This window comes from Carlito syrichta, unplaced genomic scaffold, assembly GCF_000164805.1.
Source record: "Carlito syrichta isolate Samal-C Ts95f unplaced genomic scaffold, Tarsius_syrichta-2.0.1 Scaffold123293, whole genome shotgun sequence".
NCBI lineage: Eukaryota > Metazoa > Chordata > Mammalia > Primates > Tarsiidae > Carlito > Carlito syrichta.
Window position 1 is genome coordinate 42,097 of NW_007067389.1, and position 17,102 is coordinate 59,198.

The following is a 17,102-nucleotide window of genomic DNA, read 5'->3' on the forward strand; positions in this document are numbered from 1 at the left end:
GGGGGAGAGAGAGAGAGAGAGAGAAAGAAAGATGAGGTATCTAGTGTCTTCTAGACACAGCAATGGGAGCTAAATAAAGCATAGAGACATTCATAAGGCAACATTTCTGATGCCAAAAAATTCATAATAACTTACTCATTTAGTAAAATGTCATTTAAGCATGTAGTTTTTAGTGCTGGTATTGACTACCAATTAGAAGTGAACTGGTTCAAGACAAGATGTTTTCTTTTTGTCCATAAAGAACACATTTTGTGTAGAGTACAAATCCTCCACATAAGGTGCTCAACTGATATTTGCTAATTAAACTAAACTGGCTAAATAAATCAGTTATCACCCACATGGCTAAAAGCAAATTTAAACACTTAAATGCCTATTACCTTCCAATTCTCTCTCAAGATAAACATGCTGGTGCTGTTCTGAGCACACAGCATCCTTGGAGCTGGGTGTTGGCAGAGTGAGTTTACATGGGCAGCATAGCATGAAAAGTATTAACTGGGGGCCACTCAGTGTACATATTCCTTTTCACCAACATTTAACTGGCATAAACCAAAATAAGTTATGCTGAGAGAAGAAACCAATTGTTTTGCTTTTTTCAAACTATTTTTTAACCAGACCTAATAATTCATTGCTTTTCTAAAACATAATTACTGAGCCAAAAAGTTGAGTGAGATTTAAGTTTGCACTCATTAGGATAATAAACAACGTATCTCATCTCAGGGATGTACTCAAAGATGTTAATGAGCCTTGAAAATATGGGTCTAGAAGTAGTTCACTGATGAGTGCATATATCATAATACACAGATATAAATATATCAATTATATCAATTACAGCCCAATGTGTATGTTTGCCAAAACTCTACTTAAAATAAGAATCTGCTTCTTATTCAGAAAGGAAGTTATAATATTCAGAAAAAAGATGCAAAACCTCTGTGTGTATGCCACTTTTCATGCTTTTCTCTCTTACAGCACATTGCACGGCACATGGCAGTCATTCAGAGAACATTCACAGAACCCACGAATTTAAACCTGGTGCTCTGTGTGGCCAGGTGATGATACAAAGACAACCAATTTAAAGACAAAGCTTGGAGCCGAATCTTATGCAAAGATCTCATTCTATGAGATTTTGATATTTTTCCATTGAGTACAAAAAACATCTGAAATGATTTTGCACAACATATTTCTAATGAAAGAATTACAACAAATATGAAGCAAAGGTTACAAGCCACATGTTAGAGTCTAAACTTGAGATGGCAAGCTTGGCAAGAGCTCTGAAAATGTGAATTCTTATACAGTGCCTCAGAGATTCCCATGAAAAAGACAAGCAGCTGGGCCTAGGAAGCAGCATTTTAACAAGCACCCCTGGTTCTGATGCAGCTGTTCTAGGAATCTCGCTGGAGAAATTTTCTCATGTAAGAAGAGAAGGGACACTAAACAGATTTGTTTCCACATCTAGAACCTTGAGTTTACCTCTTGCTGTCTTGGCAGCCGAGATGAAGAGGCATTAAGGAGGAAGCAACCGCTGGCTGACAGCAGGAGGCCTGGCAGTCTGTCAGGGAAGGCCATAAACCACTTCAGATCTTCTGTCCACAAGAACAGTGTGCACATGGAGAGAAAAAATGTCCTCAGCCTTAACAAAAAGTAACGTGCCAGATGGCACCTCACATAAAGGACATTAATAAAAATAAAAATGACCTCACAAGCAACTCTGGAGAATACAAAGATACATCATCATATGAGTACCTCTTATTCTAATTCATCTTACACATGAGGACAAACTCTGAAACAAGGTATGGGGATTCTAAACTGGCACAGCCTCCTCAGAGAGCAGGAAAGACACATGATCCCTCACAGTCCAATGATCCCACTCCTAGGTAGAGATCACAGATTCAGAAAACCTCCCTGTGTGCCAGGAGTGGAGCATGAGACAGGTACCAGTACTGTCTGAATTTGCAAGAAAGGGAACCATGCTAAATATCCATCAAGGATAATGAGTCCAATGCAATACGCATCATAGTTAGGGGGAAGTTAATATACTTTAAGTATATATCCTAAATACAACTTGATAGGGGAAGAACAGACAGTGTGATATAAATTCACAGTTGTGCATTTAAAGTTTAAAAGCATACCAAATAACTGTACGCACTGTTTCAAAAAGTGTATCAATGCAGTAAAAAGGTAGAGAAATGCATAGGATGAACACCAAGATAAAGGACAAGCAGGCAGTTACTATGGATGGGGTGGAGGGCAGCAGGATTAGGGAGGATTAGGGATTCAATTGCAGTGCAATGCTTTCATGATGTAGGAGTGTGGAAGGTACAAGAATTATTATTATATATCTGAATTATTTTTTAAAAATAAAGCTATGAGAACATCATATTAGACAACCCATAGAAAGGGTTCTAGGGATAGAATTTATGTGGTCCGTATAGATTCCTTTCCAAGGTTAACAGGAAGACGGGGGAGAGACAGGAGTATGCCCTGTACTAGAGGGCTGCCCATCCCTAAAACAGCCTCAGAGGCTAGAGATGGAGGAATGTCTGTGGTCCAGACACATTGCAATCAATAAAAGAGTAGGCTGGATCTGTGGAAACTGACAGAAATACATCCCTCACATATTAGGACACATAAGCAAGTTATATAACAGTGATGCCTTGTGTGACACCATTTAAAAACAGAAAAGGTTTGTGTATATCTGTGGACCTGTGGACGGCTATATAGTGAGCCATTCATGGTGCCAAGCCTGAGAAAAAGCTGCTTTTGTTTCACTTTACACCCAAGTATACTGCTAAATATCTTTCATAATATGCCTCACTACTCTTGTATTTAAACAATGGACCTCTCCAGCAAGGGCTTGGGGGAGTTTCTATACTTTGGCTGCACTTAAAAATCATCTGGGACACTTTAGAATGTGACTCCCAGTCCTTAACCCAGTCCATCTTAGAGACTTTGGGTGTAGAGTCCAGACATTAGTATTTTTTAAAAGCTCCACTAAAAAAAATTCAACGTGTACTAAGGGTTAAGAAGTATTGCCTTAGATATCAGACTTACAAATGGGAATGTCTTTAATTATAAAAATTAACGATACGAATCTTGTATTCTTTCCCAGACAGAAAGCCACCAACTCCTGAAGGAAGAAGAACCGGGGTTACTTGTAGGTCAAGTAAAAACTTTTCAGAAAAGTCTGATACACTGAAGTATTCAAGAAGGTCTAAAGCTTGGAACCCCAAATTCCAGGCCACTGGGCAGGGAAGAGAGAAAAAAGTTTCTAGGCAGTGACCACATAAACAGTTCATTAGATTACTATCAGGCATCCAATTTTGACTGATATTACCCTTTATTTTAAGGAAATGGAAGTGTGTTTTATTACATACTTATGTAAGAATTTTTAAAAATTACATAAGCAAAGGATAGAAAAAAAAAAATCACCATAGACCATACCATGTCCCCTATGCATTTTGGAACACCTTCTATCTAAATGGTCTCCCATTTAATGGTCTCTATATAATCACATATAGTTATTCACGCAAAGGCAGAACTGTAACAAGTGTTAGGTCTTGTTACTGGCTTTTTCACATTTTGTAACAAGCATGTTTTTTTTTGTAACACCACTCACCAGGACCCTGTAACTGTAAAATACTTCCCCAAGGGGCTGAAAAAATGGTGTATCTATGGAGTTAACTTGGAAAACAGACTACAATACTGGAACAGCACAGCAGTGCTGGCAAGGCTGACAGCACGGTTGCTCCTTCTATGGCGAAGGCATCGGCCCAGTATCAAAGCTGCTTCACGTCACGAGATTAAAGATGCCACCACCATGGGGAGGGCATACAACTGCCACACATCATGAGATGAAGGATGCTGCCACCACAGGGGAGGGCGTGCACCTGCCGCATGTCATGAGATAAATGACGACACCACAGGGAAGGACATACACATGCTGCGTATCATGAGATAAAGGATGCTGCCAACAATGGGGAGGGAGTGCAACTGCCACATGCCATGAGATGAAGGATGATGTCAGCATGAGGGAGAGCACGCACCTGCCATGTGTGCCTCCCATGAGGGAGAGCACGTCCTCAAGAGAAGGCAGAATGGCCCCACCTCCCCCATCCATGGGTGGTAATGGTACTGGGTGAAGTATTCGATGAGGATAATGAAGAGGGGGACTCTTCATGGTGGTTGTACCACCTTTAACAACTGTTCAAAATCAATCCCAGAAGTCAGTATTTCCAAGCTTTTTGTCTATGACCCAACACTGGCATAGAAGTATCATGATCACCCATTTACAGAGCAGGAGCAGGTTCAGAGGTTGACTACCACCAAGGTATGACATTCAGATTGGCCTGAGATGCCCCAGTTTAGGGAACAGCATCCAGATTAGCTCCAGATCAACAACTAATCTCCTATCCAAATTTCCTATTTAGCACCACACAAGTGCACATACAGAGATGTGAGGACAGACCACCATCCACAGCAGTGAGGGCTCTGCTCCTCCCCTTGGTGTTAATGATAGTTTACTCAGCCTCATACCTAGATGTAAGTGTTTTCTTTACAAGACCAACTCTTACAGAGAAACTTGAAGACTTTTTCAGTCCTGTGGAAAAACCTAGTCAAGCTTCAGTGTTCTATTTTAGATGGTATTTGAACCACAGGGAATGCTTCCACCAGATTCCAGAAATTTGGACCAAGAAACAGACTTATGTCAACACATCTATTTATATTAAAATGTTTACTGTCAGTCTTTCAACAAATGTTTACTGCACACCTACGTAGCACAAAACACAAAACTGTAAGGATATAAAAGCACAGGTATAACATGTGTCTCAGTGGAGACTGTGGTCCAAGAATAACATAATCCAACACTTGTTTCCTAAACTCTAACCTAAGGGATCCAATATAACTAGTCTGTGTGATATTAGCCAAAAAATACTTGTAATTAACCTTATTACTAAAAACTCTTGTCTATCTAACACAATACATTTTTTGGTCACTTCCTTAAATTATTGATTTGGATTTCTGGGCACTTGAACTGTTCAACTGAATGAGTTCGTCTCTGTGGAAACCTTTGCACCAGGTATGTGGCTCACCCACAGCAGTGTTGGTCATAATGGAACATTCTAAGCCTCATTCCTCCCTGGGAGATGGCAGGATAAACATGAATGATTGAAGGAGCCAGCCAATAAACACAAACTCACATACATCTCTACAGTGCACAAAATATGGACTGTAAGGACCTGCGTCTTCCTCTCCCCTTTCTGCCCCAAGCTCTCTGAGGACAGGTAAACTACCTGATTCAGCTTTGTACACATAACGCCTGGAATAAAACTCTGGGGTACTAAGATCTGAATGAAGATATGTTTTTAGCACAACAGAGTTCTGATTAGCTGTTGAACCAATGCTACCATCTCCTGATGCCACTGTGGTGTCTAGTGATGACAGAAAGACCTACTGGCCATGTTGGTGTTGTACTCGTTGCTGAGCCACAGGCTACAAGTGTGCTTTCCCAAATCAGACCCTATACCAACACTTCTTAAAAGATCACCGTCCTACACCTAGGCCCTCCATGTGTACTTCTTAGAGACCAACATTCTATACCTAGGGCCTCCACCTGTACTCCGCCTATACTTCTCGGGAGACCACCATCCTACACCTAGACTCTCTACCTGCACTTCTCAGGAGACCACCAACCTACACCTATGGTCTCCACCTGTACTTCTAAGGAACCCACCATTCTACATCTAGGCCTTCCACCTGCACTTCACAGGAGACCACCATCATACACTTAGACCCTCTGCTGGTACTTCTGTAAGATCAACATTCAACGCCCAGGCCTTCTGCCTGCACTTCTTGGGAGACCAACACCCTACACCTAGGGCCTCCATCTGCACCTCTGAAGAGACCACCATACTACACCAAGACCCTCCGCCTCCACTTCTCAGGAGACCACCAACCTACACCTAGGCCCTGCACCTCCACTTCTCAGGAGAACACCAGCCTATACCTAGACCCTCTGCCTCTACTTCTCAGAAGAACACCATCCTATACCTAGCCCCTCCACCTCCACTTCTCAGGAGACCACCAGCCTACACCTAGATTCTCTGCCTCTTTTTCTCAGGAGATCATCTTACACCTGGAGTCTCTGCCTCTACTTCTCGGGAGACCACCATCCTACATCTAGGCCTTCCATCTCCACTTCTCGAGAGACTACCATCCCACACTAGGGCTCTCTGCATGCACCTTTGTCTCTATCTCCTCATCCATGCAGTTTGCCAAGGCTGGCCAGTTTCAACCCCACAATATGGCCCCTTTGCCCAATGTTCATGTCTACCCCCATCAGTCTAACTGAGGCTTCAGGATCTCCCTGAGAACAACCCGCCACATCAGCACTGAGAGTCTGCCATTCACAATGCTGCCATACAAAGCTTCATGAAACCTAACCTACAGTTCTGATCATGTCTTCTCCCACTCGCAAGCCTTCAAAATCTCCCCACTGCCCATGCAGCATTTCCATCATCTGATCGTGACTTAGGGTCAATCCATCTGTCAGCCCAGTATCTGTTACATATGCATAAAGCCAAGTACTAGGGCTTGGGAGGGAGGAGAAATGTATAAAGCATGAAACATCTTCCAGGAATGGACAACACAGTACTAGAAAGTTGACATGCTCATCAACAACTCTAAGACTAAAACTGGTACGAGCTTAGACAGAGAAAAACAGATGAGAGAGGGTAATTCGGGGCTGAGGGAGCCAAGGAAGGCTCTATGGAGGAGGAGGTGTCTGAACTAGATCTAACAGTAGGTGGGATTTTAGCAGGAGCAAAAACAGGAGGAGGGGAATTTCTGGCATAGGAAATGGCATCAACTGAAAAAGACAAATAAGGAAGCCTAAATCATTCCTTCCTGGGATTCATAAAGAACCGTCTGGTTGGCCCAAAGATGAATGAGGGAGTAAGAGACAGTAAGACATGACAGCTGGAGTCCTCTGCGGGTCCCGACTGCCATGTGTAGAGACCCTTCACTACCAATGGGTGATCAGAGGCTTCTGAGCAGGAGTCTGCCATGACCGCAGCTACATCGGGATGTTCTTCACAGGACAGAAAACTGTCAGAGGGGAATGAGGGCAAAAGGGTCAAAACTCCCCATGACAACATGCAGAAAAAGTGGGAAGGACTGGTCAGCATGAGCACCCACTCACCGCACTGGGACACTGCCACCCAAATTACTTGTATGTAACCCACCTCTTCCTCACTTGACAGACGCGCTTCTGCATCCAGGCAACACTACAGCATCTGGGGGTCTGGCTGCCCCAGACCCCAGCCAGTTGCACACAGCCTCTGGGTACATCACTGATTGCCTAATATGACACCGAGACTGGCTTCCCACATCATATCCATCTTCTCCCATATTTTCCCAGCCCAGCCTTAGGCACTGCTCTGTGACTGCTGGGCTTATCAGGGCCATGCACGCTTGCGTCTTGGGTATAGCTGCTGCTTGCCCACACCTGAACGTGGGCCCCAGAGGAGCTCCTGGTGACAGCGATGCCCAGCCTGCTGACTCTTCCACAGCATCCCCCATCTCTCTCCAGGCCCTCCCCTTAAAAGGGTCCTCTGCTTCTCATGCCACATGGTGCCCATGGCTCGTCCTCTTGTCACGTACCTCTAGGCCCCACTTTCTTGTGGTAAAAGTAGCTCCTGTGAGGCTGAGTCACTGACCACGAGAGCCTCTCTCCTTCCAGACCACGAGCTCTTCAAGTTCAGGCCTCTGACCATGACAGCCTCCCTCCTTCCAAGCCATCAGCACTTCAGGTTCGGACAGCTGCTGCTTTGGTGCTTGCCTGGGTCTTCTCTGCATCAGAGCCCTGCCGATGCTGAGGGGACCTCAGTGTCCACGTGGCTAAAACTGGCCCAAACCAGTGAGGTCCCTGCTCAGGGTCCTTTTGCTTCCTCCTCCACCCCAGTCATCCAATAGCAGGTCACATCTCAAACCTTGCCAGAGTCATGAACCGTCCTTCTGAAAAAGCCACTGAGTCAGACAGCCTCCTGTATTTCCCCAACAACACAATAGGTCTCCAGTCGTCTCAGGACCCTGTCCATTGGTCATTCTCCTTTCTTTTCCAAATGTACTTTTATTACTTATTTATTTTTAGGCACAGGGTATTTCGTGATATGACATCAGACAGAACTGAGGTTGCTTTGCCTTAGTCACTCTCAGATGACAAACGAAGTGTGAAGTGTTTTAGTGTCTATTCGACAATGTCGACATGAACATGTGACACACTCTGATGTGACTCCACAGACCAACATCCTACAAATGAGGCTGGACAGCTCAGAGACCCACACACAGAACCTGGTCATGTACATAGAGACTCTTCACTTTAAAAAAATGTACATGTAAGAAACATAATACTTTAAGAATTGATAAGTCAGAAGGTGTCAAACAAACTATGCATTCTACTTAATGAGACCAGAATATTTCACTCGTACTCCTAACACAGCATGACATTTAGGTTTATCTACCAGGGGTAAGACTAGTCAGTTGCATGTAATGTTCCTGGTGTAAAAAGAAACGGAATTGTCTTGGTCCACTGCCTCTTGCTGCTGCTCTCAGTCCTGCATTATAAAATGGGAGGTAGCCCAGTTTTTCAGACAGTTCTCTACGGAGTCCATTCAAACCTCCCATCCTTCCACCCCTGGAAGGCAGAGTAGATTTGCTTTCATCTATTTAAATACTGATTTACTATATAAAATTCTGTTTAAAATAAAAACTCACTAGCCAAAAGTAATTTGAAAGCTACTGAACAGAATGAATGCCTAAGACTCTTCCAGTACTATTATTCACGATGAAATCATTTCTTCACCTTGTGAAGATGAAATCAGCATTCCTAAAGGCTGAATTTTTTTTTTCTTTAATTGGAGTCTTACTCTATAGCCCAGGTTGGAGTGCAGTGGCATGCTCACGGCCACCGCAGTCTCAACCTGCTGGACGCAGGCGAGCCTTCTGCCTCAGCCTACCAAATAGCCAGAACTACAGGCGCATGCTACCACACCCGGCTAATTTTTTGATTTATTGTAGAGATGAGGTCTTGCCAAGTTGCCCAGGCTGGTCTTGAACCCTTGGGCTCAGGCAATCCTCTTGCCTTGGCCTCCCAAAGTGCTGGGATTACAGGCTTGAGCTACCGTGCCTGGCCAATGAAGAATGTTTTATGAGCAAACCTATTCCTCTAAATATGCACAGAGAAAATTCCTATGACAATGTGGCCTTGATTGATTTTCAGAAATACATTAGAGCCTGAGAGTGTTTTCACCTTGTGAAGATGCCGTCAACAATCCCCACGGTGGCCGCCTCTGCAGGGACGTAGGAGCCAATCTGTGCCAGGACGGTGATCAACGCGACCTGCTTTATGTACGAACTCTTTCCGCCCATGTTTGGCCCGGTGATTATCATTACTCTCTGTGAGTCCTCCTGGAAAATCAAAAGGAATTTAACTTGTTGCACCAGAGGGGACTTAAATGATATCTGCAATTTATCCCAGATGGATAAGTGGAGATGCAGTAGACAAAACAAATATGTCACCAATAAGGATCCCAAAGGGGAAGAGGATCTCTTCCTTCAACCTGAACTATGCTACTGTAGAAAAGCGAATCTTAGTACACATAGCTGTTTCTGGGTATTAAAAGGAAATAAGAGGATGGGCACGGTGGCTCATGACTAAAGACCAAGCACTTTGGGAAGCGAAGTGGGAGAACTGCTTGAGCCCAGCAGTTCAAGACCAGCTTGGGCTACATAGCAAAACCCTGTCTATACAAAAAACAAAAAAAATTAGCCAGGCGTGGTGGCACATACCTATAGTCTCAGATACTCAGGAGGCTGAGGCAGGAAATAGAGGCTACAGTGAGACTTGATCATGCCATTGCACTCTAGCCTAGGTGACAGAGTAAGATCCTGACTCAAAAAAGTAAAAACAAAATGAAAACTAAAAAACAAATGAAATTACATTGAAACTATAACTGCTGTGACAGTTTTTGAAAATGATTATTTCTTAAAAATAGAAGATACCTAAAACAGCCACATGAAGAAAAAGTTCCAGGGCTTTAGAAACTAACAAACTGAGCCGGGCTCGGTGGCTCAGCCTGTAACCCCGTGCCATGGGAGGCTGAGGTGAGTGGATTGCCTGAGCCTGCGGGTTCGAGACTTGCCCGGACAACTTGGTGAGACCTCATCTCTACAATAAATCAAAAAATTAGCCGGGTGTGGTAGTGCGGGCCTGTAGTTCCAGCTACTTGGAAGGCTGAGGCGGAAGGATTGCCGGAGCCCAGCAGGTCGAGGCTGCGGTGGCTGGGTGCAGCCACTGCACTCCAGTCTGGGCGACAGAGTGAGACTCCAACTCAAAAAAAATTAAAAAAAAGAAACTAACGAACTTGAAACAGAAGAAATGAACTAAAGTAAATAGAAATACATCTGACCTAGGATTAATGTAAACGTCACATGTAAAACTTATTTGAAGACTGATAAGTAAATTGTGTTTATGGCACTTGTGCGAATAGAAATGTTACTCTTCTGAGTTAAACTGTTTATATGCTGGTGAAGGGATGCAGTACACACAGTGAATGGGCAAGTCTGATGCTTTCCAATATTTTCAAAAGGAATGACACTTTCTTCTTTTGTACTGAACTACACAGAAACGGCTGGCTTTTAAAACTACATGTTCAAGTCTATGCTCCTTGAGCATTTCATTTCTCCTAAGATTAATACAGGATGATGAAGTTTTAGTTTATTTGAACTTTAGAATTTCAGAGCCAATTGATATATAAAAACCAATTCTCTGCGAAAGAATATTATATAAAACCTTAGACTTCATATTTCTAATATTTAAACAATGTTTACTTAGCTGGGAAGCAGGTCTCCCTCTGATACTACATGCCACCAGCAGGTGAATGAATGAGTGACACAGCAAAATGATGCTCAGATACCTTCTTTAATCAGGTAATGGGTAGCTACCAAAAGCCTAGAACAAACACCAGAAAATGAAATGGCCGAGGTCATTCCTCTAGATCAGTCGAGGTGCAATGTCACACTATCCTGGAGGTCCAGGCAATAAAATGGACAACGAAAAGAAATAAGAGATACTAGCATGAGAAAGGACAAAACTGTTACTTACAGATCACATGCTTATCTACAAAGAAAACCAGAAAGAATCTCTAGACAAAGTATACTTGAGAGAATCTACCAAAGTGGCCAGATTTAAGGTCAAAATGCAAAGTCAATTATACTTTTCTATAAAGCAATGATTAAAAAACAAGTGTAAAAAAGATATGACTTATACATCAACAAAAAGTACTCAGTAATAGGTCTAATAAAATATATAAAAAGGCTCTATAGAGAAAAAATTCAAAGCTTTATTGAAAGAACTTAAAGAAAACCAAAATGAAAGAATAGTTGGTCTTGAATAACATCATTTTATTCCACATCATTTTGCTACAACATTGATGAGGAAAAAGCACTGACTCCCAGCAGGGCCACTGTCTGTGTCTGTATGTTCCCCTGATCTGAATGGGTTTCTCTGGGTGCCCTGGTTTCTTCCCACATCCCTAAACTGTGCATTGAGGTTCACTGGTGTGTCTATACAGTCCTGGTATGGTATGAGTGTGACTGTGAGAGTGTGGGTGTGTGAAAGTGAGTGTGGGTGTAAATGTAGATGTGAGTAAATAGGTATGAGAGTGGGTATCAGTGTGGATGTGGGTGTGAGTGAATGTAGGTGTAAGTATAGGTGTGGATATGAGTGTAGGTGTCAGTGTGAGTGAATGTAGGTGTGAGTATGGATGTGGATGTGAATGTAGGTGTCAGTGTGGGTGTGAGTGTATCAGTGTTGTGGGTGTGAGTGAGTGTGGGTGGAAGAGAGTGTGGGTGTGAGTACATGAGTGTGGGTATAAATAGTTTGAGTGTGAGTGTTAGTGTGAGAGTGTGTGTGCAAGTGTGGGTGTGAGTGAATGTGAGGATAAGTGAGTGTGAAGTGTGTGGGGGTGGCCCCACATGGGACAGGTCCTGTCCATAGTTGCTGCCTACCCTGCGCCTTGAGCTGCTGGGACAGGATCCAGTCAGTGACCCTGATCTGGAGTAAATGGGTTAGAAAACGAATGAATGAACACAAATGACTGTCAAATAAAAACTCTGTAAGGCATGCAACAATCATGTACACGTCACAATAAACAAAGAGGTCAAAGAGTTGCATGTGTTGTGTTTAGCTGCACAGAGGGAGGAGTGCTCTCACAATGCTCGTTCTGCCATTAGTGACTCCTTGATTCAGTTACCACCACTGTGACCTCCACTACTCACTGATTCACCAAAAGTCAGGGAAACGATTACTTTACTTGTCTTTGTTATTCTTTCCTAAATGTATGAATAGCTGACATTTCTTTCAATGTCTCTTACTGAAAAGTATTTTGAGACCTTATTTAGAGGTTCAGTGATGTTTTTGTGATCAGAAATATGCTGTTGGAACTTAACTCCTGTCTTTGATAATTATCCTATGGGAAAATTGGTTTAATTACACATCACTTTGCTTAATGTCACAGTTTCCAAGAACTTGTGAACTACATAAAGTTCACATGTTGTATGTGTATCATAAAGATGCTGACTCCCCCCAAGTTCATCTACAGGGTCAATACAGTTTCAATAAGAATCTCAATGTTACACTTAAGGAACTGATTAAGTTGATTCTAAAATGAAGCCAAGCAAATGCTAAAAAAAAGAAGTTCTACTAGAACTTTCCCTACCAGGTTTAAGAAGTCATTATGATGCAGTAGGAAAAAAGCCTGTGAGACTTTGGCTTAGGGGCCAAAAAAAAGACCTGTGAAAAATAGCTCAAACTAGTCCATGAAAATATGGAAATTTAATATGTGACAAATAATTCTGTAAATGATGGGAAAAGGAAAGGATGGGTCATCTGAAAATTGGTGTAAAACAACTGGCTATCCACATAGAAAGACATGAAAATCCTAGCTCAGACCACCTGGAAAAATAGATTCTAGGAAGACTGATCAACAACTTAAATCTGAAACTTTAAAATATTGATAAGAAATTATGGGAGAATATCTTTATGACCTCAAGGATTAAAATAATTTCTTCAGGCACATAAACATTCACCAATAAAAGGAAAGACTGATACGTTCAACTTCATCAAAATTAAGACTTTTTGGTCATCAAAAAAGCATGACTTTATTTTTATTTTTAGTTTTTCTCCCCCCACCCCCCACCCCAAAAAGCATGACTTTAAAAGTGAAAAGACAAGCCGGGCTCGGTGGCTCAGCCTGTAATCCCGCGCCTTTGGGAGGCTGAGGTGAGTGGATTGCCTGAGCCCGCGGGTTCGAGACCTGCCTGGCCAACTGGCAAGACCTCATCTCTACAATAAATCAAAAACTAGCCGGGTATGGTAGTGCGCACCTATAGTTCCAGCTACTTGGAAGGCTGAGGCGGGAGGATCGCTGGAGCCCAGTAGGTCGAGGCTGCGGTAGCCAGGAACGGCCACTGCACTCCAGTCTGGGCAACAGAGTGAGACTCCAACTCAAAAAAAATAAATAAGTAAAAATGAAAAGACAAAAACTACTCTATGTACTCTTCTTCAACTCTGAAATATTAAATTCATTATCATTAAAAGTTGCATGATATAAGTGCAGTGTATTTAAAGTATAGAATGTCTCAAATTTTCTAGTAAATAAATCCCAGTATCTACTTCCCATATTTAATTGTGTGCTTTAAAGGAAATTAAGATGCTTGAAAAGTCAAAAATAATATTAAGAGAACTTAAGCGTATGGAGAAGTTTATTTCTACCATCCCATCTACAGTGGCCACCTGCACACCACATTTGTTTCCTGAATCAATACCAGTTCCAACCACTTCTGGCTGTTCTGGTCTGTTGATATGCTGCAATTCTGAGAGCCACTGCCACTACTGATTCAGCAACAGCAACCACAAGACACCAGTGCTTTGCTTTTGCATCTACGGAAACATGAACTGTGATGAAAGCTGTTTGACTAAAAGTAAACTCTCAATGAAAACTTCACTTAATGGAGAAGACAGGTGGGTGGATTCCTATAGGTCTTTTGGCCCAAGGTATCAGAACAAACATTACTATTTTCATCCCAGGGACAGTGCCAGAAAGATCTCACTGTTGAAGGCTAACATCATGCAGTGCTACCTCACCTCATCATATACATGACATCATCAAGGTCAAGCTAATTTGCCCCATTCCAAGGTTGAGTTCAATACTGCTGGAGGAGTGCTATCAACTGGGAAGGCCCTGAGAGGGGCAATTTCATGGCAGTTGAAATTCTTTAAACTCTTTAGATCACACAAGTGAAGAAAGCTTGAGTCCAACTATGAATGTGACCTGGGATGACACTTCCCTGACGTGCACCTGTGCAGCCAAACTGTTGCTCACTTTTGAAGTAACAGTTAGACAGCTACTGCCAAGATCAGAGTCAAGCCCTCTTCTCTCTTCTCCCCTCTTCTCCACAAGGTCCCTCTGGAGCAGTGTTAGCAGGTCAAATACTGGATACTTGGTAGAATTTGAATTTCTGGTAAAATGTTTTTGTATAAGACAAATAATGCATGGGACATACTTATCCTAAAAAAGTATTCAAGGTTTACCTGAAATTCAAATTTAACTAGGTGTTCAGTACTTTTATTTGTTGAATCTGCCAAGTCTAATTGTCACTCAATCCAGTAATTCAGTAGCTAGCGCCTGGACCAGCAGATGTTGACTGGATCCTGCCCCAGAGCCACCATATGAGTTCTAATTAACCAATGCTGTGTCAGTCCAGCCAAGTCCCAATTTCTGGGTACCATCCTTGGCACTGCAGGGCTGGCCCATGTCCTCCCACACCTCCTGTCCAGCCCCAGGTGGCCCATGAGGTATACAGTGGATCTATGCAGCCCCCTAGCCACAGCAGGCCTAGACTCCTGGAGACGGTGCTGGTGTGTCCTTGTGCCTGTGCAGCCCCCCAGGCCTATGGTGCCTGCTTCCTCCTAGAATTTCCCTCTAGAGGAGATCAGCCTGCTCAGGACTCTGGCTCAGAGAGAGCTTGAAAGCCTTGGAAGAACATGGGTGGGCAGAACCAGGAGCTACACTAGGACCAGCTGAGCCTCCCTGGGGGAGAATGGGAGGAATGGAGTGCAGCTGGGCAGGCTCCCTGTCCACCTGTACATAAAACCCAATGAATACCAGCTTCCCTGAACATAATTTAAACTAACTAAAATGAAAGCCCACCTACACAGTGCCTGCCCTGGACCAGGCATCATCTGCCCTAAGTGTACATCCTCCAACATCACCACCACCACTCCCATCTTCATCATCATTACTACTATCATCATCACTACCACCATCACCACCACCATCATCACATTTGGTGTATGGTGCTCAATTGGTGAACTGGTCTGACTTGTAGTCACTATGTGGAAGTGTATTTTCCAGACCTCCCTCAGAATTTGAGGATGTCAGGCAAGAACTAGCTTCAAGGCTTTAAGGAGCATCATACTTTCAACTCACTAAATTCAACCCTTTGTAGATGACAACATGACTGACTGCTTTCCTAAGAAGCCCTAAGGGTCAGACCTCCAGTGGGAGACAAACTGTATACCAGGCACCCTGCAAACACCAGAGGAAAGGAGATATGAGACTGAAGAACCATGAAGTAGCCTGAGGTGCACCACAACTCCCATCTCCATGCCCTTGCCACCGGCCTGGGGGCAACTACCAGAACTCCTGAGGGCCTTTCTGGTCTCCTCAGCCCATGGTCCACTGCACCTGGCAAACAAAGCAATGGTCTCACAAAATCAAACAGAATGTATCTCCTGCTACCAGCCCCCAAACAGATCCACATAGCATTTACAGGTGTCTAAAGGTCAGGGTCTAAAGGCCAGCCTGCCTCTAACTCCATCTCCCACCACCCTCCACCATGGTCACTCAGTGCCAGCCAGACTTGATCTCTGTTCCTTGACCTGCCGGAAGGCACCATGCTTGTTCTTTCCTCAGGTCTTTCCCAGGTTGAAGTTCAAATACCAACTCCCAGGAGAAACCGCCCTTGACCACTCAAGTAAGCTCCTCTGCCCATCATCCTCTATCACATTAGCCCATTTCATGTTCATGTTCTTTACCTTCTCTGAAGTTATCTGCATTTTCTTGCTTGTTGACCAATGTCACTGCTAGAATGTAAGTTCCTGAGAGAGCAGGAGTTGTGTCAACTTGTTCTTGCTTCCTAGAACATGGCCTGCCACTAAGAAGGCTCCCAACACATGGGCCAAATAAAGATGAATTTAATACACAAAAGCATGGCACTGGAGATATCCACCACACTCACATTTCTTTGCATTCTCTATAAAAGCCAGTTGGGAATACGTGACTCCCTTTCCTCCACAGTAGGTAGGGAAGTGATCAGGACATCTTACCATTGAATGTGCTCACCTCTCTCTTATTAAGGACCTTAGTATATTTGAGACTCCACACATAAAAGACTCCCAGATATATGTTAAATCTATTTATAAGGTCAGTTAGTATGAGCATTTTAACCAAATAGCCAGAATCTAAAGGCTGGTAAAACCACCTCTACACACACTTTGGAGCCTACTGAAGTTACTGGAAATACACCGAGCTGGAATGGCCCAAACTGTGCCTAAGCAGTGTGAGGCACCAAGCAGAAGGCCACACACACAGCAGGGCCTCAAGAAATGAAGGAGGTTCCTTTTCTCCACAACCACGCAGCAACATCTGTTGTTCTTTGGCTTTTTAATGACAGCCATTCTGACTAGGGTAAGATATCTCACTGTGGTTTTGATTTGCATTTCTCTGATGATTACTGATGACAAACATTTTTTCATGTGTTCATCAGCCATTTGTATGTCTTCTTTTGAGAAATGCTTGTTCATGCTCTTTGCCCAGTTTTTAATGTTTTTGTGTGTGTGTGTTGAGTTGTTTAAATTCCTTGTAGACTCTGAATATTAGTCCTTTGTCAGAGGCACAATCTACATATATGTTCTCCAATTCTGTAGGTTTTCTGTTTACTCTGTTCTTTCTTTGGTTGTGCAGAACCTTTTTAGTTTGATTAAG

At 43.2% G+C, this 17,102-nt stretch overlaps 1 protein-coding gene across 1 annotated transcript in view; it reads right to left on the reverse strand.

Moving 5' to 3' along the window:
- MSH3 (mutS homolog 3) overlaps window positions 1-17,102 on the reverse strand; it is a 166,991-nt gene that overhangs the window by 30,919 nt on the left and 118,970 nt on the right. The window contains exon 20 of the mRNA XM_008048264.2: window positions 9,305-9,462. Coding sequence (XP_008046455.1) covers window positions 9,305-9,462 — 158 coding nt within the window. The remainder of the gene's footprint in view (window positions 1-9,304; window positions 9,463-17,102) is intronic.